This window comes from Macaca fascicularis, chromosome 6 (genome assembly GCF_037993035.2).
Source record: "Macaca fascicularis isolate 582-1 chromosome 6, T2T-MFA8v1.1".
In the NCBI taxonomy this organism is placed as follows: Eukaryota; Metazoa; Chordata; class Mammalia; order Primates; family Cercopithecidae; genus Macaca; species Macaca fascicularis.
Genome location: NC_088380.1, coordinates 97,775,073 through 97,801,017, shown reverse-complemented (window position 1 = coordinate 97,801,017; position 25,945 = coordinate 97,775,073). Strand labels below are relative to the sequence as shown.

Here is a 25,945-nt window from a genome sequence, read left to right as displayed (position 1 = left end):
TTTAGCTCTGTGTTTTTCTCTTCATAATCCAACATTTAGTGGCTTCATATGGTATCAGTGTGTAAAAGGTCTAAAATCTGAGATCTAAGAAAAATCTACTTGATCTCTTAGCTATTAGTGAGTCAAATCATAATGTGATCTTGAGTACATGAATAAGACAATGGGGTGTTAGCAGGTTGGAAGGAAAATTTAGATTTGAATGTAGAGGATTAAGATGGCAGATGGGAGCAGGACTAGTATGCAGCTCCCACTCGGATAGACAGAGCAGTGTGTGGAGGCTCACATCATGAACGTATGCTCCAAGAACTACCACAGGAACATACTAAGAAAGCCAAGAGAATCTGCAGACCCTCTGAAGGAACTGAATCACTGCTGTAGGGTCCCTGAGATGCTGAAAAACTGTGAGTCTGCCTGCCTTCTCAACAGAGAGGCTCATGGTCTGGGTCAAGTTCTCAGCCCTGGTCACCGGCTGCCTAAAAATAGACTTAGTGCTGTTGTGGGGCATGGTGGGAGTGAGACTGACTTTCAGGACTGTGGGCCGCATGGGAGCAGGGTGAGGCCTGTGACTGCCAGCTTTCCCCCACTTTCCTGGCAACCTATATGACTCGGCAGAGGTGAATATTCCTTCACTGGACTGGGAACCACAGCCCCACCCCCCACAGCAGCCACAGCCAGCTTGCCAGAGGAGCAACTGAGCTCAGATACACATATCCCTACCCCCACCTGGTGGTCTTTCTCTACCCACCCTGGTAGCCAAAGACAAAGGTCATAATCTCTTGGGAGCTCTGTGGCCCTGCCCACCACCTGAGAAACCTGAATACTTAACCAAGTGTCCCTAGGGCAAGTTTGGATCCTGCCTGTAGAACCACAGCTGATGCCCTCTTGAAAGTGCCACCTCCTGACTAGAGGCCAACCAACACAAAAGCAGCACACTAAACAAAAACACAACCAAGAACCCTCACAGAGTCCACTGCACTCACTTGCTACCTCCACCGGACTAGGTGCTGGTATCCGTAACTGCAAGACCTGAAGATGGATCATATCACAGGACTCTTTGCCCAGTACCAACCAGAGCCCAGTAGCTCTGCTGGGTGTCTAGACCCAGAAGAGCAAAAGCAACTACAGCCCGGCTCTCAGGAAGCCCCATTCTTAGGGAAAGCAGGAGAACACCACATCAAGGGAGCACCCTGTGGGACAAAAGAATCTGAACGGCGGCAGCCCTTGAATCCCAGATTTGGACATAGTCTATCCAAATGAGAAGGAACTGGAAAAACATCTCTGGTAATATGACAAAACACAGTTCTTTAACACCCCCAAGAGATCATACCAGCTCACCAGCAATGGATCCAAACCAAGATGAAATCTCTGAATTACCAGAAAAAGAATTCAGAAAGTCAATTATTAAGCTAATCAAGGAGGCACCAGAGAAAGGTGAAGTTCAGTTTTTAAAAATCAAACACATGATACAGGATATGAAAGGAAAGTTCTTCCGTGAAATATATAATATAAATTAAAAACAATTACAACTTCTGGAAATCAAGGACACACTTAGAGAAATGCAAAATGCACTGGAAAATCTCAGCAATAGAATCAAACAAGCAGAAGAAAGAACTTCAGAGCTTGAAGACAAGGTTTTCGAATTAATCCAATGCATCAAAGACACAGATTTGAAAGTAGGGTAAACAAATGCTATAATTTCTGTTATGGCCTGTGGTAGACACTGTGATGCACTACTCAGTTGCACCTTCAATAAAGGACTTACTGCCTCAGCCCTTGGGAGTGCTCTCAGCAGACATCTTTCAGCTGTCAATCCCTATCAGAGATTGCCTCAGCCACTTTGGTGCTCATACTCAAAGAACAGCATGGTAGATTAAAGGCCATGCCATCTAGACCCAACTTGGAACAACTCTGAAGGGCCATTTTGAGTTCTGAGCTCCCCAGGAGTTATGCAAGTCTGTAATGGGACCTGCATGTCACCTTGATTTATCTCTCTGTTCATTCTTGCCTCATTCCCCTCCCTTCCTCAGATGTTGATTGTAAGGACACACGTTGATATTCTGCATGCTAAACACTGTCTTAGAGTCTTTCCTGGGAACCCAACCTGTGATGTAAGTCGTTTCTAAATAACATGAAACCAGACATTACTCTAGCTTCCTAACCATCACTTTCCCTTATCTATTCCATTTCTGTAAACTTTCATCAGTCCACAAATAATTTTGAGCACCTGTTATGTGCCAGTCATTGTGCAGGGAATGAGAATGTGGTGTTAACAAATATGGTTTTGTCCTCATGGAGCCTACATGGGGGCAAACAAATCCTTACTGGTTTTATAAATATTTCAGAAGAAAAAAATACAGGATATTATGTACAAATAGCCATGGTACAAAGACGGGATCTGGAGTTAAAAGGTACGCTGCATGCAGTGACTCACACTTGTAATCCCAGGGCTTTAGGAGGCCAAGATGGGAGGATTGCCTGAGGCCAGGAGTTCAAGACAAGCCTGGGCAACATAGGGAGCCCTTGTTTCTACAAAAAAAAAAAAAAATTTAGCCAGAAGTGGTGGTGTACGCCTGTAGTTCTAACCACTCAGTGGGTCGAGGCAGGAGGATCACTTGAGCCCAGGAGTTTAAAGTTACAGTAAGCTATGATCCTACCACTGCACTTCAGCTTGGGTGACAGACCAAGACCCTGTCTCTTAAAAATAAAAATAAAAAATCTGCCTATGCCACCATTCACATTATGTGAATGTGATATGCGTGGGTCACTTACTCTCTCTGGGCATCAGTTTCCTCATCCATAAAACAGGTGCATAATCCTTCAGCTACCAACCTGTGTACTTAAAAAGGAATTGTTCTATCTAATGAGATAATCTGTATATAAATACTCAGAATATGAAGGGTCTCTATGGAATGTATCTAACCTGCCTTCTTTCCTAAAATGTGAGTTCTACCCAGAGGTCAGAAATCATGCCTTCCTCTGCTTTATAGTTATAATCTATTACCTAAATTTTTTTTCATAAAGTTTTGATAAATTTTGTCACTTTTTCATATAAGAAAATGTCACCATTTAAATTCTCCTTCGCTGAGCCTGCCTTAGTTTTTTGGTTTGACAATGTTTAGTACTAACTTACACTTTTATACTGTATCTACTTCACATATATTCATTGTAATTTTTAAATCTATTTTATAACATCTTGCCTACTCTGGTCAGTCATATTACATAATAAAATGTTTTAATCATACAAGTCAACATGATGATCACTTATCCTATTTTCTTATTATGCAAGTGACCCCTTTTACTTTTTCCTTGCAATTAACTTGTCTCTTACATAATAGATACTAGCTGTTTTCTTGATTGGTAGAGCAAGTTTTTCAAACAGTCGCTTTCCCCTCCCCATCCCCAACCACACCACATCATGTATTTTGTAGAGCATTTGTCTTCTTTCTCAACTCCCAGATTGTCAATCACTTAATGTTTGCTTTTTTTTTTTTTTTCCTTTTCTTTTTATTTTAAACCTATCTTACACATGCTTTTTTTGTTGTTGAGGGAGCTTGCACGTGGCAGCATGGTCTAGGCAGGAAAGGAAAAGGAAGTTATTACTGCTCTCTTCTGGCCGCCTGCAATAATAAATCATAACTTGCCTTTCCCTAACTGGTGGCTGGAGACTTATCTTCATAAATGCATGTGACCCAAGAAGTTTCAGTTTACATACCCTATCCCTTGGTGTTCTTGCCTATGGAGAGCCTTTTCCTTCCTGAAATTAAACAAAGGTTGCAAGAATTGAAGCTAGGGCTTCAAAGCACAGGAAAAGAGAATGTTGTCTTATCCTGTTGCTACAGTGGAGATCCAGCTGGCCATGTTTACCTAACCAGGGTGTGAGACTGCTTGTCCATCTGTGAAGGGCTCAGCACAGTGCTAAGACTTGCTCTTAAATTTTGGACTTAGAAACCTTTTGAAATCCCTCTTGTGTGTTTTCCTACATCGTTATTTTTAGACAGTTGTATAGGTTTGGGGTATATGCTTAAATTGCTAAGCATTGAACAGAAGGAAACTTTATAAGCCTTACCTGTTTACCAGGGTAGCATTCAACATCGTGTTATATATACGATGACCAAATTATTTCCCATTCAAACCAGAGCACTGTAACAGGGAAAGGAGACACTATTATTAATTATGCCAGTTTAATAGTCATAAGCCAAGACTGTTCTGAGCAAACTGGAATCTGTAGTCATCTTATTTATACTTAATTATTTCCTTTAAAATATTTAAGCAAGCCCAAATCACTTTACAAAATCGGGGAAGTAGGGGTGGAGATGGGAGTAGAAGCTGTATGATACTTCAAAACTGCTATCAGTATGAATTTTGATGTCACTGAAGAGTACATAGATACCACATCTAAAAGGTAGGTTACATTTTAGAAATTAGAGATGAATGTCAAGGTAATAATAATAACTGACATTATTGATTTCTTACGTGCCTTATCTCCTTTATACTTCAGCAGCCCTATGAAGAGACTATTAACCAAAAATAAAAATCTAAGCACGTCTAATTCTAAAGCCTATGCATGCTTTTAACTATAACACTATACTGCCTTCCTCTGGACATACTCTATATCTCTGTGATTATCTTTTTTTAAAAAAATACAGTCATTTACACCACCTCTATGTAGAAAACAAGGTGGTAAAGGGACTCTCCCCCAGCGTGGCACTACTGAGCCATGGCTTCATGCTTCGTTGCCAGCTCAAGCTATTCTGAAAGGGTTCACTGGTGGGAGGAAAGTAGAACTACCACAGTATTGCTTCACCAATTCCGTTTTCATTGTCAAGTGCATGGTGATATGACTGGTCTAGTATGCTGATGACAGGATTTTAAATACACACAATCATCAGGTCTTAGTGCTTCTTAGCCATGCAGTTATAGAAGTCTTACACCACATAATCAAAGGAAAAAGTAGCCCTTTGTACATATTTTCTTTGTGGGCCTGTGCCTTTTTTTTTTTTTTTTTTTTTTTTTTGAGACGGAGTCTTGCTCTGTCACCCAGGCTGGAGTGCGGTGGCCGGATCTCAGCTCACTGCAAGCTCCGCCTCCCGGGTTCACGCTATTCTCCTGCCTCAGCCTCCCGAGTAGCTGGGACTATAGGCGCCCGCCACCTCGCCCGGCTAGTTTTTTGTATTTTTTAGTAGAGACGGGGTTTCACCGTGTTAGCCAGGATGGTCTTGATCTCCTGACCTCGTGATCCGCCCGTCTCGGCCTCCCAAAGTGCTGGGATTACAGGCGTGAGCCACCGCGCCCGGTGGGCCTGTGCCTTTTTTAAAGTAATATTTGTCATTAAGTGCATTTATAAACTATACTTCTGTTAGCTTCCTCTACATGAGTGAGGATAATGTACTTTTTAAAGATTTGGAATAGTTTACATTACATATTTTTGTGGGATGACCTGTTATAATTGTGTACTGTGTGCCATTTCCTCTGCTAATTGCTTTACAGTTTGTTTGTTTAATACTCAAAATAATCCTATGACTTACATGGATTTATCATCTCCCATGACATTCACCTGATAAAACTGAAGTACAGAAAAATAATTTACTCAAAGTATCATTACTAGAAGTGGCAGAGCATGAACTTGAACCCAGAGAATCGGACTCCACTATCCTTGAATTTAACTATCGCACTTTATTTCCGAAGCTTCTACTTTCAAAATAGAAATTGTGAATGCAGATTAGAGGTGTGAACTGCAAGTAACAGGAGAGTTGAATGTCATACTCATCTGAATTTCCTGCTGGGCAGTTTGGTCTTCACATTGTATCTACCGAAGTGTGTGTATTTCATTATAATCACTAGAGGTGCTAGTGCCTTAGGTAATAGAATCAAGGTTTTAGTGTTACACCAAAGATGGTGTTAGTAGCATTCTGTTGGGATAGACTTGTCCAAAAGAATCTTCAGGAAGAAGAATACAAAGTAGTCTCTGACCCTAAGAGAAAAGACTGCCAAACCCAGAGTTAGCTGATAAGTCGTCGTGGTACAGGGCACACTTGTAACCACGTGGGCTTGGATAGCACAGGGCAGAGTACCATGAAATGGGGAATATGCAGGCAGAAATGTAAAGTGATAGGAGAGATTTGTGATAAAATATTATAGTTTGTTACAACCACATGAAAACTGCACTCAAGTAGAAGCACTGAATGCAATTATGATCTGCATAATGAAAGTGTGAAAAGGTACCAGCATTTTATACTTTTGAAGCCTTTGAAACAACTTAATCTGAAATTTTAACTCAAGGAGCTCTAGAGGGAGCTAATCTATTTATATATATGTATTTTTTTTTAAGGCATCTCAAACCTAAACTGTGCTATTAACCTGAGTGATGATTCATTCATGCTCATACGGTAGTAATGATCCTTGGATTTATAAACGTACAGTAGTGTCAGATCCTAATCTGATGCAAATATGTGTTATCTGATTTTCTTCTCAGAATATTTCCTGTACAAGTAATTCACATGCCGTAACCCTCACAGTACATATGTGTAACACATGTCATAATTTAAAAAGAAAGTAATAGCTTTTGCTGATGGAAGACTTTAAAATATTTTTTCAAAAACACGTTTAAAACATATGATATATCCAAACATAGCTATGGGTCTGCATGCACATATACACATCCCTACCCCAACCCACACTGGCTTTTTTAGGAATTTCCTTGGACTTTAAAATACAAGGAGAAGTAATTATTCTGAATGTCATGGCTGCCAGGCTACAAACACAGGAAAACGAAATTATGCATCAACTTCTTTTAGGTTAGGATAAAGCCAACCTAATTTAGAGTTTCTTTCTCCTTTAGGTTGGGAGATTGAATTGGGTTGGATTTACAATTCCCATAACCCGAGGCCCTGGATTAGAGATATGCCAAAGACTTCATGGCAGAGCATCCCCATAACATCAACATCTCCATGCCTTCAAAGTAAATTAAGGCATCTCTCTACCTCAATTCAGTTTAAATTAAATTAAATCATAATTCAGTTTGGCAGAAATAAAGGCATCTTTGTGTTTTCCTTTGCAGAAAGTCATTTATGGTAGAGTTCTGGAAGAAATGAAATCCAGAGAAATGCTAAAATAGTTTTTAAGCACAAAAAGGAAATTGAGGAATGCTTAGGATGACATGAAGCATTTGGATTTGGCCAGGTATCTGTGAAGACAGTAGGCAGGTACATCATTTGAGGACCTTAGAGAAAGCATGGTGAGTTAAATTAGGTGGACAGAAAAGGGCTGCAGGATTTCTGGAGAGAAATGGTAGCAGCCCTGTGGAAGGCCCGCACTTTACGTGGAAGGGAGCAGAGGTACCCCTGCTGCCTCTGGCCCTCCCACACCTCCCTTTGGTCCTCTGGTCTTCATCTCACCAAATACTCCTGTTATACTCAGATGAACTCACCCGTCTTGTCACTGTTAGTTAATTTTTTAACTCTTACTCTGGAAGAAAATATAATGATAAACAAGATTTCCCCCCCTCAATTTCAACCCCATCAACAATGTTAATAATATGAACTTGCATACAGATGGCATATGTTTTTAATCTGTTCAAAGTACTGTACTTGATATTTAGTGGCTTAAACTTTTGTCAGACTAGGAGCATGCTACATAGTGAAGGAAAGAGCAGATTAATTATGTTTAAGCTCAAGTGAAAACACTAAGAATGGATAAATGGGTAGAATTAAGCAAACAAAACTATCAAGTAACAGGGCCACATTTTTTTATTAATGCTGAAATCATCAATATGATTTATAGGAATATCTAATTTTCCCTCTTACCTTAAACATTATTTATTTTAGAACTGTAATAATTTTAAAGTGCTATTGTCAGTTTCTCCTCCTGGCTGATTTCTATGTTGGCATGATTTTTAGAATTTCAACATTCCTTACTGATCTGGATCTTTTTACCATTTAAAAAAATGTCCAAGTGAATGAAATGCTGTATATATGAAAAGGGAATTAATCAAATGAGTTTATTTATGTAAGAGTGCTATGTATTACTAAGAAGTAGACCTCGCGTAATACAGATGAAAGAACATGACATATATCCACGGTCAAGTCACGGTTTTGTCACTTTGTGTCTGGGTGGCCTTTAACTAGTTTCTTAAACTGTCTCAATTTACTTATCCACAAATAGGGAAAATAATACAAGTTTTGCATACATTTCCATATTATTTGAGAGTAAAATGAGAATTAATTTGTATTTTATTTTGAAATTTGGAAACTGCTATTCAGATTAAAATAAATATTATACACAGACAAATAAAAGCAAATTTTAATTGTAACTTTACAATGTATATCCTATTAAGCCATTGACCTTTAGGATGTTGATGTCTGAGGTATCAAAATTTGTCATCACTTCTATCCAACTCTTGATACCATACTGAAGATATTATAACAAAAATGGAATGGATGTTGACCTTAAGTGTAATTATTCAAAGGGATCTCTTACTGGATATTTCATAATTTATTCAAGAATATATGGAGACATTTAGATCACATGGGCTTATCTTTTTTACAGACTAAGATTCCTTTGAGAATCTCATGAAAGTTAAAGATCTTCTCCTCAGAAAAATATTCATATGCCCATATAGAAAACATTTTACAAAGAATTTCAAGTTGTTCATATCAATGGATCCTAATTAAATACTGCCATGTCCACCTTAGATTGTTATAGAGAATCTAAGGTGATATGATGATATGGCTTTCTCCCTTTTAGAGAGCGTTTTCCAGACTATTGGTCTTCTGTTACAGACCATATTGTAGAAGGATTTTTCCTGCCCAGCTGTGCTTCCACTCATTCCTTGCTTTGGCTATATTTCATCTAAGGTCTGTCTCTTAAGCAAACTCAATTCCATCTCCCTGCACCATTGCCTCTCTCTGGTATTTTTCATCAGTGATCATTCACAGTGGAAGAAGTAACTAAGTCACTGTGACCCAGACTAACAAATGCAAGAAGCAGAGGGTCTGCACAGAAATGGCAGTTGCAAGTAGTTCCAGGACTACTAAATTAGGCTGCAGCAAGGCTGGAACAGAGGTAAATAGTCCAGAAAGTTAAGACTGTTGACATATTCACTTATTCACAATTCTACTAATCCTAAACAGTCAAATGTTGGAAATTCTTTGCTACTGGGTTAATTTGTAAACAGCTCTTCATTAAGATCTTCTGGAATTTGGCCATTCCCCACCTGTGATAATAAAATATGAAAGTGATTTTTAAAGTGTAAAATGCTATAACAGTGTAAGAGAGTATCATATTGGATTATAATGTGACGGTGTGATGTGATGATAAATTGCGTGTTATCACTTCCACTGTATGAAACGTCAGCCAGAAAGACAAACAGACTACAGATATTTTCCTCTGGTAGTCCCTCTAACAACTCTGTATTTTTCCAGCTTGTAGAATTTTAATCCCCAGGTTTTCTATTTTAACACTAACTCCTCACCAATTCATTACTTCATTGTATCTCATTTCACAAATGGCTCTCAAGATTTAGTGTCTTCAGATGCTGTCTTAAGTAAATCTGCATATGTTAACAACAGCCACAACAAAATCCAGGTCAAATATTTTAAAACGCAAGCATATCCTTAGAATACCAGAAAGCATGTTCTTATTTTGTACTTCAGCAACAATTGGTCTAGATCTCTAAAAGTGTTACTATTTAGAAAATGAGAATAAGGACATATAATTTCTTCATAAGCCAGATGGATTCACTATTGTGGAATTTGGGGTTTTATCATCTAATGTTGGTTTAAACTTTTATATGCTAGTGCCAGTGTGATCCAATGAGAATGTATTTGTAAAATAAAATCCAGAAGAAGGTAGCATACTACTTAATAATTCATATGAAGTATTAATTTAGAGTATTATTTTATGCTTTGAAAAGTATTATTGGTATTGCAAGATAAATTTTTGCAGTAATGTTATGATGTTGGTAACCAATATTGATTTTAAGATTTTTACATTATATAAGCAGAAAACACAGGGCACAAAGAGTTGAGGTGCAGAAGTGTTGGTGAGGTAGCATTAACAGTGAGTTGGGTTCCCATTAGGTAGTATTCATTGAGACATCATGTGCATATGCTGGGCTTAAAAAAATTTAAGAGAGAGAGAGACATTTTAAATTCAGAATGCCAACAGGCATCCTTTGGTATCATAAGCATGGTGTGCAATATTCTTTCTCTGTATGCACTTTCATCGCCATTCAGAATTCTCTTTTTTGAAGTACACTATTATATTTTTGATAGACAATTCATAGAAATTAACAGCAAATGATAAATTGTTCTTTTTTTCAATAAAAGAATTTAGAGGGAGAAAAGACACTTGAAGCAAAAAGAGAACACTATTATGAAATGCAAGGTTACTATTTATGATATTTTAACTGTAATTTTCAAAGCTTTCTTACATTTGTTACACCAAATTAGGGCCACTAGTGTAGTAGATTAAAACCTTTTTTCAGTTCTTCTGATGTAGAAATTTTCGCTTTTAATTTCTTTATCTGGCAGACCACTGATGAATCCATCGGTATCTCCAAGCCAAGCAAATCTTTTTTTGTTATTTTTAGAAGCTGTTTTGTTTTGTAGAAATAGCATTCTATAGGAAGAAGTTATCATAAAATGTAATAGTTTGCCAACATAAAGAAATACGTTAGAAAGCAAAATTATATTAATGGGCTTTGAATGAAAAATATCTTTGTGGGCATTTAAAACACCAAGGAATTACTAAATTGGAAAAGTCAAAGCAAGATATCTTTCTTTACTGATGTGCCATCTACTGAAAACTAGTAGAAGTTGGTCCTAAGTAGCTAACAGTGAACCCTAGGTACTAACTTCCCTCAAGCACTGAAACAGGAAGTGGTGGAAGAAACTTGTAAAAGAAACCCTCAGGGATTCCCCTGTGATCCCTTTAATCCTCGAATTGTCAAACCACATGGAAAATAATAGAGCTGCGTAGTTTTAAGACTTAAGTGGTATTATCTTTTTAAAGGAAAATGTTAGGTCTTTTCACATCTCTGGACAAGAATAGGGTATGTGTTCAATGCAAAAAAGAGTAACTTTGAACCGGAGATACATATTGCTTTTTCATTTTTAATATAATATTGTTGTTATCTCTGACTAAGCAGGCTGCACCCAGTAGGAAAAACAATTATAGCCAATATTTTATTTTCCTTTTTTAAAACAGATGATTCAACGAGAAGCAGATGTAAAAAATAAGGTAACTGCTGTGGCATTGACAGACTCTGTTCACAATGTGTGGCATCAAGAAGCTGGCAAAACGATTCGAGAATGGATGAGAGAGGTGAGACTTGTGTGGTTTTTTTTTTTAGTGCTGAGATGAATGGGTGTGAGCCTTTATGTCTTGAGCCCCCACCAACCTGTAACACCTCCCATCCTCAGACTCCCTTTCTAGAGGCAGAACATTGCGAGGAAATAGAAAATGTTAGACATGCTTAAAATAATAATAGAAAACCCGTGTGAAGAACCAATATTTTTGAAACCCCCCTCCCTTCTTCTTGGTTTTCTATAGAACACTGTGTGTATAGTGTTCAGTCTAAGGTGGGAACTTGTGCTGAAAAAGGTCATGGAATTAAGAGATTCTTATTCCCTGATGCTTAATTTTTCCACCAGCTATTTAGCATTGGTGCCGCTTAGTTACAAGAACGACGCATAAGGTACACTTGGTCTCCTTTTCTTCTTGAAAGGCAGTCAGTGTGTGCCACTCTTAAATGGATTGGCTGACTACATCCAGTAGAGGGAAGAGAAGAAAAAAGCTGAAATGCTGTTATGCCAGACCCTTGAGCTAAGAGAAACCCAGGGGCTAGCCATGGTTCAGCCTTAGGCTAAGAAAGCTTCTTTTCATACTTCCTAAGGGCTGGTGAACCTGAAAACTAACAAGGATTCATTGAATACGCTCCCATTATTATTATTTTTTAACTTTCAGCCTGTTATATTTTTTATTCCTATGACAAATATCCAGCTGAAATTTTCTTTTATTTTTATTTATCTTTCTGATATTATAAGCAGTTGGCATCAGCCACCCATGCCATAGTAATTGTTTAATCAAATCATTTACTTATATAGTATGAATGAGTTGATTGACCTTCTTGGTTTTCTTCCAGTTTTTCTTGATAGAATACCTGGTGGCCCTTCAGCTGATACCATAGGACTGTGTGGTGGGTAAATTCTACCAGCCTTCATGGTGCACTGTAAGGACCACAGAGTTAATGTCTGAAGAGATAGAAAAATTAGGCTATATAATTTCATAGTAGCGTTATATTATCACCAGTCTGTTATCACTTGTTTTTCTGCATTAGAAAAAGTACTTTCATCATGCAAAAGTCTAAAATATTTTTATTCCAGTCCTCTTAATACTATAAACATATAAAGATGGGTTTTTAAAATCTTTTCTAACATGTAGGTATTTGACGATGACACAGAAAGCTCCCAGCATTATATAAATAGTAAGGTTAATAAATGAGCTGTTAGTAACTTTTCCCCACACACATAACTAGTATGGAATTTGATACTTGGCTCAAACTAAAAACATCCTGGCTCATGAGTTTTTCATTCCTGATGACAAATATAACAAAATTTATTTAGGTTTACTTTTTAAGTATTTCTAACTAAGGCTGGATTAGGTATTCCTTTCAAAAGTCAGAATATATTAATCTGTATAGCTTCCATCTAACTGACTAGACAGTAGTTGAATTCATCATAATTTAATCAAGGCTGCCATTAATTTCTTTGCAAGCATAGCTGTTGTAAAATTTATAAAATTTTATAAATGCCCTAGTTCTTGGATAGTTCTTTCAGTTCCCTCAATTAAGCCTTAGGGAAGCAATTTGAAGAGTTTTGTATTTTGACCTATCAAAATTGATATCCCAGCTCAATCACTTACATAACTTTGTAGTTTGAAGCAAGTTATTTTATCTCTTTGAGATTCGATTTTCTCATCTGTAAACTATAATACCTACCTTGCAAACGTGATGGAAAATAACATATGTAAAGAAATAGCACAGTTCTTGGCACTTTAAAAAAGTTCGGTAAGTTAGAGCTGTCACTGTTGTTATAGTCTCACTCCCAAATAATATAAAACACATAAACTATATTCATCTTTTGTTTTATGAATGGTTTGCCTATTCAAAATATCTTACAAAAAGGAAACAGGGTGACATACTGGAAGTAATTCAGAACAAGCATATGGGAGAACTAAATTTTGATAATGACTCTGGCTAGGTAAATCAATAATTAAGAATCTAGCATGTACCAGCTAGTTTGCTAAGATTTATAATCTTGGAAAAGCCACTCCATCTTTTTGGGTCTGTTTCATAATTGAATTGGAGACAGTAATTCCTATTCCATCTACTTCATGAAATATTGTGAGAAGCAAAGGTGATAATCAAGGATGAAAGCTCTTTGAAAAGCAAATGGTACTATATAAAGAAATGAGATGTGTTATTATTGAAAACACTGTAATATCTCAGAGATTTAACTTATTAGAGCATTCCTGATGGGGCTTTGAAATTACCCCTGTTCAGTGATCTTCTCCAAAACGAGAACAAAAAGAGAGACTGTAAAAGTGTATGACAGGTATCCTTGTAGGAACCCACCTAAATGTGTGACCTCTTATAGAGAAGATTACAGTGTGGTTTGGCAATATAAGAGTCCAGTGTTTCCGAACTCTCAGGATGAAACTTCCTCCCCTTTTCTTTCTCCTTTCTTATTTCCTATCCTCTCTGCAAGACTCCTTGAAATAATGAAGAGAAACAAACCTGGATTACAGGAAAGGGCGGTTGTCTTAAGCATGAGTGTTGGAAAGTTTTTTGTTTTGTAAGTATGTTTAAATTAATGTGATACGTATAAGTGGCCAACAAACATATGAAAAAAATGCTCGACATCACCCATCATCAGAGAAATGCAAATTAAAACCAAAATGAGATACCATCTCACACCAATCAGAATGGGGATTCTTATACACTGTTGGTGGGAATGTAAATTAGTACAGCCTCTGTGGAAAACAGTATGGAGATTTCTCAAAGAGCTAAAGAAAGAAGTACTATTTGATCTAGCCATGTCACTACTGGGTATCTACCCAAAGCAAAAGAAGTCATTTTACCAAAAAGACATCTACACTGGTATGTTTATCGCAGCACTCTTCATGATAGCAAAGGCTTGGAATCAACCTAAGCATCCATCAAAGGATGACTGGATAGAGAAAATGTGGTACATATCTAAATATATGTATATAGATATATAGAGATATATACTTTGGAATACTACTCGGCCATAAAAATGAATGAAATTATATCTTGCAGCAACATGGATGGAACTGGAGGCCATTATCTTAACTGAAATCACTCAGAGACAGAAAGTCAAATACCACATGTTCTCACTTCTCAGTGGGAGCTAAACAATGGGTACATATGGACATACAAAGTAGAATAATAGACACTGGAGACTTCAAAAGATGGAAGGTGGGAGATGAAGGATGAGAACTTATCTATTGGGTACGATGTACACTGTTTGGGTGACAGTTACACTAAAAGCCCAGACTTTACCACTATGCTGTAGTATATCCATGTAACAAAAATGCACTTGAAAGTCCTAAATCTGTAACAATAAGAAGGGATGTGATGAAGTTACTGATGTTATGCATTCATTTTTTAAAAAGCTAATTTTTAAACCTACCAATTTAGCGTACAGAACAAAGGTTAAGAAATATATTATTGTATTACTTGTGTAATTTATAAATATTAGTAACAGTTTCCTTTAAAGAAGGAAGGTCAGGCCGGGCACCGTGGCTCACACCTCTAATCCCAACACTTTGGGAGGCCGAGACAGGTGGATCACCTAAGGTCAAGAGTTCGAGACCAGCCTGGCCAACATGGCAAAACTTTGTTTCTACTAAAAATACAAAAATCAGCCAGGCATCGTGTCAGGTACCCATAATCCCAGCTACTCAGGAGGCTGAGGCAGGAGAATCACTTGAACCCAGGAGGTGGAGGTTGCAGTGAGCTGGGATCACGCCATTGCACTCCAGCCTGGCCAACAGAGCAAAAGCTCCATCTCAAAAAAAAAGAAAGAAAGAAAGTCAAAGAGTAGTACTACTTTGAGCAATTACTCCAAGTGAAACCTATTCTGAACTAAAAGACCACGCATAGATGCTAAGCCAGCCTCTTGAGGAGAGGTAAAAGGTAAATGAAGGCAGCTCCTGAGGAACTTCTTACTTCAAGCCCCAGGACTGTCTAGGCTGAGTGGGCAAATGTTTCCCAACATACCCCTGGCCTCTGAAATTCTGCAGCCACACCAGATGTACGATTCTATGTAATAGTTGTAAACCCTTCCCATCACCATTCAACTCTGAGTGTAGGGCCTTAGAAACTTGACCTAGTGAACCATAGTTGTATTTGTCCGAGGACACAAAACGTTTCACATTAAAAAATCAACCTTTAAAGCAATGGTGATTTACAATTCAGACATATGCAATAAAAATGAATAAAAATCTGGCTTCAACCAAGGCAGTAAGCATCTCCAAATACCTCCAAACACCTTGCAAAGGAATAGCTACTACCTACTTTTCTCTTTAAATATAATATACTAAATTGTAATCTTTTTATTAAAAAAAATTATTTCAAACCTACTCTGAAATATTGTTGACCTTGGTTCAAATGTCAAAGGGAATCACTCAGCACTGTGGCCTGTAGGCATTTCTAATCCATATCAATAGCTCCCCAAATTTTGGATATTACAAAAAGGAAAATTTACAACCACAAAAATCTATAGGATCATCATTTTAGGGTAAAAAAAATGTTTAAACTGATAACACTTAGCTTAAAGAAATACTTTCTACATTACCTATTTTTCTCTTTTTCCTTCAGATCCAGAGAAACATTAGTCATGTAGTCTGTCCCTATCTGCCTGCCCTGGCCAAGGACTTCTTTCTCTATGCTTGTTTGTTGGAACTAGGGGAGGCTGCATCTGAGTCTCAAGCATGGCACTATTGGTACCTTGAGTTCAACATACCTTGTTGCCTATTCAGGGGACCTGAGAATAAATGTCAGGGGCTGCTAACCCTCTCCAGCATGTTTTGAATTTAGGTAGGGCTTTCCTAGTGGGCTGCCTGCATTGCTACCTGTAACACTTTGGTAGTGTTCATCTCAACTAAAAATTGGAATAGGGACAAAGTGAGGCATTGAAAAAAGGGATACGTAAGTATTAGAAAAGCATCGAAAGAGACTTGACTTCTAAACTATAGTAACACATTTCAGAATAGGGAGTTAGATTTGATAAAATAAAATTTCAGACAAATTGAATTTAGATATAACTGCATGTCTTTCTTTGCATATGTTTATGCTATTTTATTTCATTATACTCTATCATATAACAAACATTTAACTTGTTTTGCCCTTTTTTCTATATAATTTTCCCAATGGGGTAAAAATGCCACATACCCCTGCGCGCACACACACACACACACACACATACACATACACACTCTGAAATGGCCATATCAAATCTGTGTAGTTGTACACAGGTACTTTGTCATTGCAGAGAACTTTTGGACATACTCACTTTAACTATAGGGTGTTCAACTTCTGTCCAGTTTTTATGAGAGATCAAAGCCTTAAACACGTGGCCAGATAAAAACTGAAATTTCACAAACATAAAATGTTAACCTATATTTTGCTTTAAGTGTTTGAATTAAAGGTGATCTGAGCAAACTGGACAAAAGTTAATTTTGTTCAGCTTTTTAAGGTAACAATTTAAGAAATGATTAATCGTCTGCATATTGTAATGTGCCATCACTTGTATTAATACTAGAAAATCCTATAAGACGTAGCTTTACGTATGTGAAGTGTAGGTGAACAGTAGGAAGACCGACATATCACCTGGTTAATAGCTGACTTTCATCAGATTTGGAGGTACTAGTTGGATGAATAATAATTAAAATACATACAGTACCTAATCGCTGCCTGTCTGTCGGTAGTGCTAATTGCTGTCATTGAAAAGACGGAATTGTTTAAAAAAAAGAGAGAGAGAAAGAGAAAGTCATTCTTCATTGAAGCTATCTCCCTGTATCATTGGGAGCCTATTTTTAGTACCTATAGAAGTCATGATTTTTGAATTTATTAGGGGCTGTGATGAATGATAAAACAAATCATCCATTTACATATCTTGACACTGCTTTGGAGAATACTTACTTCTTACAAGCAAGTGTCACATTGTATATAAAAGCTGGCTAATTGTGTGCTAATCTTCTGCATTATCTAGAACTCTCTGATGTGGTGTTATATCAATGGTAATATTAATTTTACTTATTTCAAATGTATGAAATATCTTCTAAAACCCTATTCCTTTTATAATTTCTACCCTTACATTGTGTAGTTTTGCATTCAACTGCTAATTAAGATTAGGAGAGCACATTATAGAATATGTATCCATTTTAAACCACCAAGCTTTTGTAATGCATGAAAAATACTAATATTTTATCTATTTTAAATGTAAAAAGAGAGAAAGCATTTAAGAACATTACTACATGTTATGTTTGTTTTCATGTTTTTTTCCTACACAGTTCAATAGTTTCATTGATCTACTGTTTCTTACAAAAATCTGCCATGCTTTGTGAACTTCACTTTCTAATCTCATACAGCAACCCTTCCTTTATGTTATTCCTGCTCTCCCTGGTCCCAGAACAGTAGGGTTGCCTTGACAAATCTATTCAAAAGCCATTCCTCGGCCTTTATTGGTGGGGACTGGGGCCTTTGAAATTCTCTCCTCACTGCAACACAGCTGACATCTTCTTCCAGACAGAATGAATTAAGGAAATACAATAAGACACTTGATCTACCAGTCAAGGATCTTTCCACAGTGAGGACGGATTCCATGGTGCACAACCAGGGCAGCAAGCATCTAAAAATACACAATACATGCTTGTTTACCAGAATAGCAATCACCGATTTTTCCAAAATGATTGATGGGATGATTTCTTTAAAAAAAAATCTGTCTGGAAATTCATTGTGTGTGTGTGTGTGTGAGTGTGTATGTGTCTGTGTGTTGAGAAATGTTTTAAAAACCGTGTGATGATAATCACATATTTTTAGCCAGACTTCAAATACAGACTTAAAATGTATAGAAGGAATATAGATTATTTTATTTCTCTGAATTGTAAATCATTACCTTACATCGTTACTATTAAAAATTACCTAATTTTTAATATTGGAGGCTTTGTGTCCATAGACACACAGCTACAACTCACCGGATGGTGATTCTTTATAACTATTTTGATACAGCCTTAATTAAAGCAGGTAAAAGTAAAAATTAAAAAATAGTATTTTTATATGGGTCAGATTTTGAGGAGTAAATACAAAATTCATTTATTCTGGTATTATGCAAAGAATATAGTTTAAAAATTGGCTATTCTTTCTTGTGTTCATATTAATATTTATTTTAATCTAAAAGTTAAAAATGGATACTTCTTTTATTTTCCATTAATTATAATACCTTTATTTGTTTACTGCTTGGCCATCTAAACTTCACTTGGAAATATATTGCATCATGGTTCATGGAAGGTTACATGTCATCTTATTTTATTTATTTTTTGAGACGGGGTCTCCCTCTGGCACCCGGGCTGGAGTGCAATAGAGTGATTTCAGCTCACTGCAACCTTTGCCTCCTGGGTTCAAGCCATTCTCCTGCCTCAGCCTCCCAAGTAACTGGGACTACAGGCATGTGCCACCATGCCCAGCTAATTTTTGTATTTTTTGTACAGAAGGGGTTTCACCATGTTGGCCAGGCTGGTCTCGAACTCCTGACCCCAAGTGATCTGCCCGCCTCGACCTCCCCCCAAAGTGCTGGGATTATAGGCGCAAGCCACCATGCCCTGCCCTTACATGTCATCTTAATATCAGCACAGATGATTTGCTGAATTGTAAAACAAACAAAAAAACCTTTTTCACAGTCACGTTAATTATGAATAATTACTGTTTATGTAAGAAAAAATGTTAAGTGTATTGAAAAATAAATTGAATACAGTCTAGTGGTTGATTTCATAGGATAAATTAATCTCTTCCTCAACATTTGGTCTTGGCTTAAATTGTATTTCAACAATATTGTCTCTATTACGTTGCAGAACTGTTGTAATTGGGTCTCTAGCTCAGAACCATTAGACACATCAGTGGAGTCCATGCTACCTGATTGCCCCCGCGTCTCAGCAGGTATGTGTTTGATAAGAGATATATGATTGCTGTTGTTTATCAAGGTGAAAAATATGCTAATGAAATGTAGAATTCTATTTTGTGAATTAGTTTGTTTTTATCTTTGAGTTGTTGGATGAATTATTGGTAATATTATGCATGGGTAGAATCCTCTATCACATATTTGTTAAGTAACTTAAAATGCTTACCAACAAACTCGGTAAGATGAATAGGTGAAACAATTCAAGAGTAGTATAGACAACTGCTGTTGAAATTTAGAGAGATAAGACATACATACATGGATACCTAAACAACAAGGATTGGGCAGACATACAGGATCTTTCATAGGATATGTGTCTCTGAGTTCCAACTCAATGATATGACAGGCAGGCAATGATGTTGTGTGTCCTAGAGACTTTAGAAAAAAATATTTCATGTAAAGATTTTAGTTGCTTCTTGTGTTAGACAGACAGACTGTGGACTGTGGGAAAACGTGCAAGATAGCATCCTATGCAAAGGAGACAGAGCAATTTAAGGAGCAACAGCAGGAATGGATCTGAAGATGTTCACAGGGAACAAAGGCAAGACTGGACTGCCTATTGAAAGGGAAGAGGTGAAGAGGTGAGCACGTCAGGAGCATTTGGACTCTAGGAAGTTTAAGGATAGCATTGATTTCCAGCCTAAAGTCTTTGTATTGGAGTCACTAGATAAGAAGAGAGAATGACATTTGTAAGCTTTCTGGTTTCAACTTTCACAGTTCTCAACCAAGTAAGCAGTGGCATCTTGTTATAACTGATAGCAGAAACGGGTTTGCTCTGGCCATGGGTGCTGGAGAATGGGTAAAAGTTTGGAACACAAACTACTTTATGTTAACAATCGTAAGTGATAGCTAATCACTGAGTACTTAAAGTTGAAAATATGTGTACATATTTGAAGAAAATAATTTGGAGAATAGTTCAGATTCTAGGTATAGAACTACTGTTACAATTAAATGTCACTATCATTAATACCTAAACTTCAACTGAGTTTCACTATCATTATAGCTGAATTTTATAAGTCTATAAGCCAGGGTTCAACCACAGAGACAGAACCACAAGAAGATGTATATGCTACTATACATACACATAGAGATAGACATATACACACACATACTTATGCACCTATGTATGTATGTGTGTGTTCTTAAATATTATACAATCAATTTTCATTATTTATGCTAGTTACATAATGTGAAGTCACTAAAAACACTGAATTAGCAAATAATCATAGCTCCTAGATGAAATACAAGGCCAGGTTCCTGTGAGCTTCTGGTCACATTTTTGTCAACCAATCAATATGTAAACTTGTTTATGTGTGTTTTTGTTTAATGACACCTTATTTAATATATACTGTTGATTCATTAACATTGAGCTCATGGCCAGCAGCAGTGTAACTCAGGCCTCGATGAAGCTTATCTAACACATATTTTCTCCATAAGGCATAACACAGCCTTCTTGTGCTTAGCAACACTACACAGCACTTCAGCACTACATTTGGGGGCTATTGTAAACAGTGAAACCAAAAAAAGGCACAAAAATAGAAAACTGTGGCACTAAATAGTCTATAAAAAGGATACTTGTTCACAATGTAAGAACTGAAACAAGAAGGCAGGGCATGACCTTGTTCAGCCTTAATTAAGAATGAATGACTCAAATTTTTCACCATTCTGCACATGTGCATTTTGCAAATAACTGCAAAAATGCCATGAGTATGGATTTTGGGGTTACAAATAAATTTTAGTGAGTAGGTGAATTTGTAAGTTTAGAATCCACACATAATGAAGACAAACTGCATATAGGAACGGATTTGTCACTGGGACTTTACCTGAGGCTGGTTGAGCAATCTCTGTAAGGATGTTGACCTTATATCTGATGGAGGAGCTTGAGTTCACAGAGCAGGCAGTTGGTAAGGGAAGATGAATGTGAAGTGGCAGAGACAACAATGAGCTAGAACACATAAGCGAGAGCTGGAGTTCAGGAAGGTAAGCTTAAACCCACATCAGGTTTGTTTGTTTGTTTGTTTGTTTGTGTGTATGTGTGTTTGTTTTTCCAGAGTCTCACGTTATCACCCAGACTAGAGTGCAGTGGTGTGATCTTAGCTCACTGCAGCCTTGATCTCCAGGGCTCAAGTGATCCTCCCACCTCAGCCTCCCAAGTAGGTAGGACTACAGATACACACTGCCATGCTCAACTAATTTTTTTGATTTTTAGTAGAGACGAGGTCTCACTATGTTGCCCAGGCTGGTCTTGAACTCCTGAGCTCAAGCTTGGCCTCTCAAAGTGCTGAGATTACAGGCATGAGCCACCACACCTGGCCCATATCAGTTCTTGTTGCTTCTGTCTTGTTGCTTCTGTGGATGTCTTGTAGAAGCCCTGCGCCCTTTGTCATGGATCTAAACACCTGCACCTACTCCAGGAGTCAGAGCTGCTGAAGGAGAATTCACGGGAAGGTGGAGCAGATGCAGTCCTAGCTATTGCCTCACACTACAAGGCAAGCCAGCAGATAAGTGACAAGATGTGTGAACTAGAAATGGCTGCTCCTTCACTTTACCCCTCCAAATTTTCCACAAAAAAATCTCCCTTATGTACCATCCTAACCAGAAACAGACAGGAAAGGAATTCTGGGAAATGTAGTTCAACCTAACCAAACTGACACATTCAAAAGCCACCACAGTCCACCTCTTGCCAAGTTGGCACTGATGTACATCTCCTCAAAATAGACTTACTGTCCAAATAGCGATGTTAATATTAAGAAAGTCATGCTTCTACCAAATATCATACAGCCATTTAAATGTACAATCGAAAACACACTACAAGCAAAAACACACTAATCCCTTTCCTAGAAGAGGGAACAGAATCCCTTTATTGTCCTTTGCTGATATTCATTCTTCTCACCCTTGGTACCCTGTAATTTAAATACTGAGAAATAAAAGTTAATTACTTTTGACAATGTGTTATATTAGATGATAAAGGAATAAGAGAGAACATGAAAACAGAAATATTTAACTTATATGTATATACAAAAATATTCATATCAAAATAAGTACTACTACATGCTTTGTTTTTGTAACCAGTTATGTTGGTATATACTTATAACTGGTATTTATAACTTATATGTAAGTTATATATATAAGTATTTATAACTTATATACTTATAGCTGGTATTTATAACTACCTTTTTCTGTTACCCATTCAGTACAGATATACCTCAAAGATATCGTGAGATCCATTCCACACAACTGCAATAAAGCAAATATTTAATGACACCTAAAATAGTAAATCCTTTCCAGAAGGATTTCAAGTAACTTTGCCTCAGATTCATCAGAGGAATCACTGTCTCTGGCATCCATAGCCTTACAAAATGTGTATCTTAAATAATGAGACTTAAGAGTTGAAATTGCTCTTTGTTACATGGGCTACAGAATGGGTGTTGTGTTAGCAGTCATGAAAACAACATGAATCTCCTTGTTCATCATCAGAGCTCTTGGATGACCAGGTGTGTTGCCAAGGAGCAGTAATATTTTGAAAGGAATCTTTTCTGAGTAGTAGGTCTTAATGGCAGGCGTAAAATATTCAGTGAACCATGCTATAAACAGATGTGCTGTCATCCAGGCTTTGTTGTGCCACTTATAGAGCATAGGCACAGCATAATTCTTTTCTTTTTTTTTTTTTTTTTTTTTTTTTTTTTTTTTTGGTGAGACAGTGTTTTGCTCTTGTCACTCAGGCTGAAGTGCAGTGGCACAGTCTTGGCTCAGTGCTGCCTCCTGGATTCAAGCGATTTTCTCGCCTCTCTTGGCTCACTGCCGCCACCTGGGTTCAAGTGATTCTCCTGCCTCAGCCTCCCGAGTAGGTAGGATTACAGGCGCCCGTCACCATGCCATGCTAATTTTTTGTATCTTTAGTAGAGACAGGGTTTCGCCATGTTGGGCAGGCTGGTCTTGAACTCCTGACTTCAGGTGATCTACCCACCTCGGCCTCGCAAAGTGCTGGGATTACAGGCATGAGCCCCTGCACCCAACCGATTTAGCATAATTCTCAAGGGCCCTAGGATTTTTGGAACGGTAAATGAGCATTGGCTTCAATTTATATCATCAGTTTCATTATCCCCTAACAAGAGAGTCAGCCTGTCCCTTGAAGCTTTGAAGCCAAGCATTGACTTCTCCTCTCTAGCTATGAAAGTCCTAGATGGCCATAATCTTCTTCCACTGGGAAGCTGTTTTGTCTACATTGAAAATTTGTCATTTTGTGTAGCTACACTCATCAATAGTCTCAGCTAGATCTTCTGGATAACTTGCTGCAGCTTATACATCAGCACTTGCTGTATCACCTTGCACTTTTATGTTACAGAGATGGCTTCCTTCCTTCCTTAAATCTCATGAACCAACCTCTGCTAGCTTCCAGCTTTTCTTCTGCATCTTCCTCACCTCTCAGCCTTCATAGAATTGAAGAGAATTAGGACCTTGCTCTGGATTAGGATTTGGCTTAAGGGAATGTTGTTGCTGGTTTGATATTCTAACCAGACCACTCAAAGTTTCTCCAGATCAGCAATAAAGCTGTTTAGCTTTCTTATCATTCATGTGTTCGCTAGAGTAGCACTTTTAATTTCCTCAAGAATTTTTCCTTTGCATTCACTACTTGGCTAACTGTTTAGTGCAAGAGGCCTAAATTTCAGCCCCTCTTTGCTTTTGACATGCATGTCATCCTAAACGGAATCATTTTTAGCTTTTGATTTAAAGTGAGAGATATGCAACTCTTCCTTTCACCTGAATTCTTAAAGGCCGTTGGAGAGTTATTCATTGGCCTCATTTCAAAATTGTTGTGTTTCAAGGAACAGGGGGGCCCCAGGAGAGGGATAGGGACAGGAGAACTGCTCAGTTGGTGGGGCAGTCAGAACACCTTTATCGTTAAGTTCACTGTCTTCTATGGGTGCAGTTGGTGGCACCTCAAAACAATTACAGTAGTAACATCAAAGATGAGTGATCAAGGCCGAGTGTGATGGCTCTTACCTGTAATCCCAGTACTTTGGGAAGCCAAGGTAAGAGGATTGTTCAGAGCCAGGAGTTTGATACCAGCCCAGGCTACAAAGCAAGACCTTATCTCTACAAAAAAAAATTTTAAAAAGAGCCAAGTATGGTATTGCACACCTACAATCCCAGCTACTCAGGAGGCTGAGGCAAGAGGATCACGTGGGCCTAAGAGTTCAAAGCTACGGTGAGCCAATGAGCTATGATTGTACTACTGTACCCCAACTTGGAAGACAGAGCAAGACCCCGTCTGTAAAAGAAGAAGAAGGAGGAGGAGGAGAGAAGGAAGGAAAGAAGGAAGGAAATCCATCACTAATCACAGATTACCATAACACATGACAATAATGGAAAAGTTTATTAGCACAGGGAGACACGAAGTGAGCACATGCTGTTGGAAAAATGGCTCCGATAGACTTGCCTGATGCAGTGTTTCCAGAAAACTTGAATTGGTTAAAAAAAATCAGTATCTGTGAAGTGCAGTAAACTGAAGCACAGTAAAATGAGGTGCGCTTTGTTCTCAGCAAGCACTTTAGTTGGTCAAGATTCTTTGCCTGGTGAAATGATCCACACCTTCATTCTCGAAGAGTTTTGGCCATTAGCGGTCCTGCCTGAATTAGGTGATCATAGTATGCTATTGACTGTAATTACAGAAACTACCTACAGGTACTCTGGAGCATTTCCTACATTGCAGAGATATTACTTATTACCCATTGTGTAGTAGCAACTACATTTTCCTTTGGAAATCAGGATTTATCACCCATCCAGTATAGTGCTCCTATCCAGTACATCCGTGTCCTGTTGATTCAGGGGCATAAGGAGACCAAAGTGGCAAGATTGCAGTCTCAACTTCCAGTTCAAAGGAATTATTATTATATCACCTAATGGAAACATTTCTCCTTTTTGGAACTAAGACCTTTAGACCAGCAGAATCTGAAGTAATGGGCATGGGAAGCAAGAGCTCTACTTCACTAAGTATAGTGGGATCACTAAGGATAGTGGGAAAAGAAGGCAGTCCCATATCTATGCCTTTATTCCCAGATTTGGGGCAAATAGCAACCTAAATTAAATGCTGATTTAGAGAAAAGTCCGTATTTGGAGGATATTGTCCAACCACACAAGGTGTTGTCACCTAGCAGTCACAGATGAGTCTTCAAAAGGTCATTTCAGCTTTATCCTCAAGCCTGCTGCTTAAGGATAATGGGGAACATGGTAAGAGCAGTGAATGATGGCAGCCCTCAGGCTCTCTCTTGTCCTCTAGCTTGCTCACTGTGATGGAAATCAACTGCCAGGTTGTAAGCTGCCCTGTGGAGAGGCCTACATGGCAAGGAACTGGTATATCGGGCCAAAAGCCAGGGAGGACCTGAGGTCCACCAACAGCCATGTGAGTGACCTTGGAAGAAGATTCTCCCCCAGTTGAGCTCTTTGAGATGACTACAACCCCAGCCCAACACCTTGATGGTAGTCTTGTGAGAAACCCTGAGCTAGTATCACTCAGCTGTGTTCAGATTTCTGACCCACAAAAACTGTGAGATGATAAATGTATATTGTTTTAAACTGCCAAATTTTGGGGTTATTTGTTCCACAGCAGTAGATAATTAATGCAACAGGCTTAAACTTAAACTCAGGTGGTTGCATAGCCTAAGTAGAAACAACTTTAAACCTTTTTT

The 25,945-nt window shown here is 37.9% G+C and overlaps 1 protein-coding gene across 50 annotated transcripts in view; it reads left to right on the top strand.

Annotated features, from left to right (window-relative positions):
- The window catches only part of ARB2A (ARB2 cotranscriptional regulator A), a 480,313-nt gene that overhangs the window by 299,723 nt on the left and 154,645 nt on the right, over nt 1-25,945 (top strand). For 47 of the 50 annotated variants that reach the window (XM_045394839.3, XM_073993876.1, XM_073993880.1 and 44 more), the window contains 2 exons: nt 11,206-11,322; nt 19,153-19,237. In XM_045394839.3, the coding sequence (XP_045250774.1) occupies nt 11,206-11,322; nt 19,153-19,237 (202 nt within the window). Of the gene's footprint in view, nt 1-11,205; nt 11,323-19,152; nt 19,238-19,681; nt 21,495-25,945 lie in introns of those variants that run through there. The other 3 variants (XM_005557376.5, XM_073993855.1, XM_073993863.1) reach the window with 2 other exon arrangements.